The 1,942-nt window shown below is 28.3% G+C and overlaps 1 protein-coding gene across 1 annotated transcript; it reads left to right on the top strand.

Annotated features, from left to right (window-relative positions):
- The first annotated feature begins 914 nt into the window (after window positions 1-914).
- Window positions 915-1,629, top strand: LOC111689464 (cuticle protein LPCP-23-like). Its single transcript, XM_023451936.2, has 2 exons — window positions 915-1,003; window positions 1,070-1,629. The coding sequence occupies exons 1-2, from the start codon at window positions 992-994 to the stop codon at window positions 1,580-1,582; spliced, it is 525 nt and encodes a 174-aa protein (XP_023307704.2). The 5' UTR covers window positions 915-991; the 3' UTR covers window positions 1,583-1,629.
- The last annotated feature ends 313 nt before the right edge of the window (window positions 1,630-1,942 follow it).

Below are 1,942 nucleotides of genomic sequence, written 5' to 3'. Positions count from 1 at the left end.
TAGACTATAGACTAGACTATAGACTAGACTATAGACTAGACTATAGACTAGACTATAGACTAGACTATAGACTAGACTATAGACTAAACTATAGACTAGATTATAGACAAGACTATAGACTAGACTATAGACCAGACTTTAGACTAGACTATATACCAGACTATAGAATAGATTGCAGACTATATTTTAAACTATATTCTAGACATACTATAAACTAGACTGTAGACTAAACTATAGTAGACCATACGTAAGACTTTATTCTATACTATACACTAAACTATAGACTAGTGACAGTTGTAGTATACAAATTCGTTGAAGGTCATCATAATCTAACGCTAGAGTATTATTTTCTTATTTGTTTTAAGAAGAAATAAACAATATAATTAATAAGTAGAAGTTTTTCTGTTATCAAATATTTTCTTATATTATATTATATTCATCCGCCTAAGGACTACCATTGTATACAATTTCAGTTTTGTTTTTTTTTTTTTTTGGAAAAAAGTTATTATTAAAAAGTTAATATTGTGCAAGTTAAAAAAATAAACTAATATCTATAATCGTGATTATCGAGAAAAACATCAACAGTTATGAATCAAAAGATTATGAATAGAATTTCATATCAAATGGTTTAGTAATATAAAAACTTGATGAAATAAATAATATAAATTTTCATTATTTAAGGATATTGCAATAGGACATTGCTATTGCAATTATAATTTATTACTCTTTCAAATTACTTAATTACAAAATATAACATTTAAATACATATGTATCTGTAACTTAATATTTATAAGTGACAGCTTAATAGTTAATTGCTTTGCATTACAATAACATTTTCTTATTTCTTTTTTATTGTCTCAATAACTTAAACCAGTTAACTGCTAAAGTTTGAGCCAACAATAATTGTATAAAATATTCGATTGTCTTTTTCAAATGTATCAGTTAATCTCACACCCTTTAAAGTAAAACAACTTCTTTAACTTTACCAAAAATGTTCAAATTTGTAAGTTAAGTTTAAAAAATTAGGTTTAGTTTTTTTTTAATTTTGTTTCCTTAATTATTTTCTTAGATTGCTGTCTTTGCTTTGGCTGCTGTTGCCTCTGCAGCTCCTGGTTTTGTTTCGGAAAGCCATCACTCTTTTGTTCAACCTGCTGTTTTAACTAAAACTGCTTTTGTTGATAACAGTGCTTCGTCGGCTATTACCCATCAAAGTTTCACCAAATTAGAGAAAAAAGTACCAGTTGTCCATAGCTATGCTGCAGCTCCTGTTGTAAAAACTGTTTCTTATGAATCTGCTCCCGTCGTTAAATCAGTTTCTTACTCTGCTCCAGTAGTAAAAACTGTTGCTCCAGTTGTTCACACTTATGAATCAGCACCTGTAGTAAAATCAGTTTCTTACTCAGCTCCTGTTGTTAAGACTATTGCTGCCGCTCCTGTGGTACACACCTACGAAAGTGCTCCTGTAGTTAAATCAGTTTCCTATGCTACTGCTCCTGTAGTTAAAACTGTAGCTGTTCACTCTGCTCCTTTAGTTAAGACTGTTGTTTCTGCTCCAGTAGCCTACTCTAGTTACCATCATTAAATTTGTTATTTTTAAAGTGTTTTTAAATAAAATGTGATATTGAATATGAAAAACTAATTTGAATTTTATTTCAGTTTCAAAGCCATTTTTAATTGTATAGAATTTTTTGCATTTCCAAAATATTTTTATAAAGTTTACAAAACCCTGCTCTGCCATATTCTTAACACTTTTATTCCACAATATTTTAACAGAAGCTCTGTTGAATATCCTTGAAACTGTTTCGAAAAAGAAAAATTCAACTAAAATATATAAAATATATAAAAAGCTTTTAATTAGCTTTTTTCGTACTTAACGGAAAGGTACATATATGAAATATTCGGTACTTCTTAGAAGTAAAACTTAACATAATTCTAAAACCAC

This window comes from Lucilia cuprina, unplaced genomic scaffold (genome assembly GCF_022045245.1).
Source record: "Lucilia cuprina isolate Lc7/37 unplaced genomic scaffold, ASM2204524v1 Scaffold_2773, whole genome shotgun sequence".
In the NCBI taxonomy this organism is placed as follows: Eukaryota; Metazoa; Arthropoda; class Insecta; order Diptera; family Calliphoridae; genus Lucilia; species Lucilia cuprina.
Note: the sequence above shows the minus strand (reverse complement) of the source record. Positions and strands in the feature narration are given on the sequence as shown.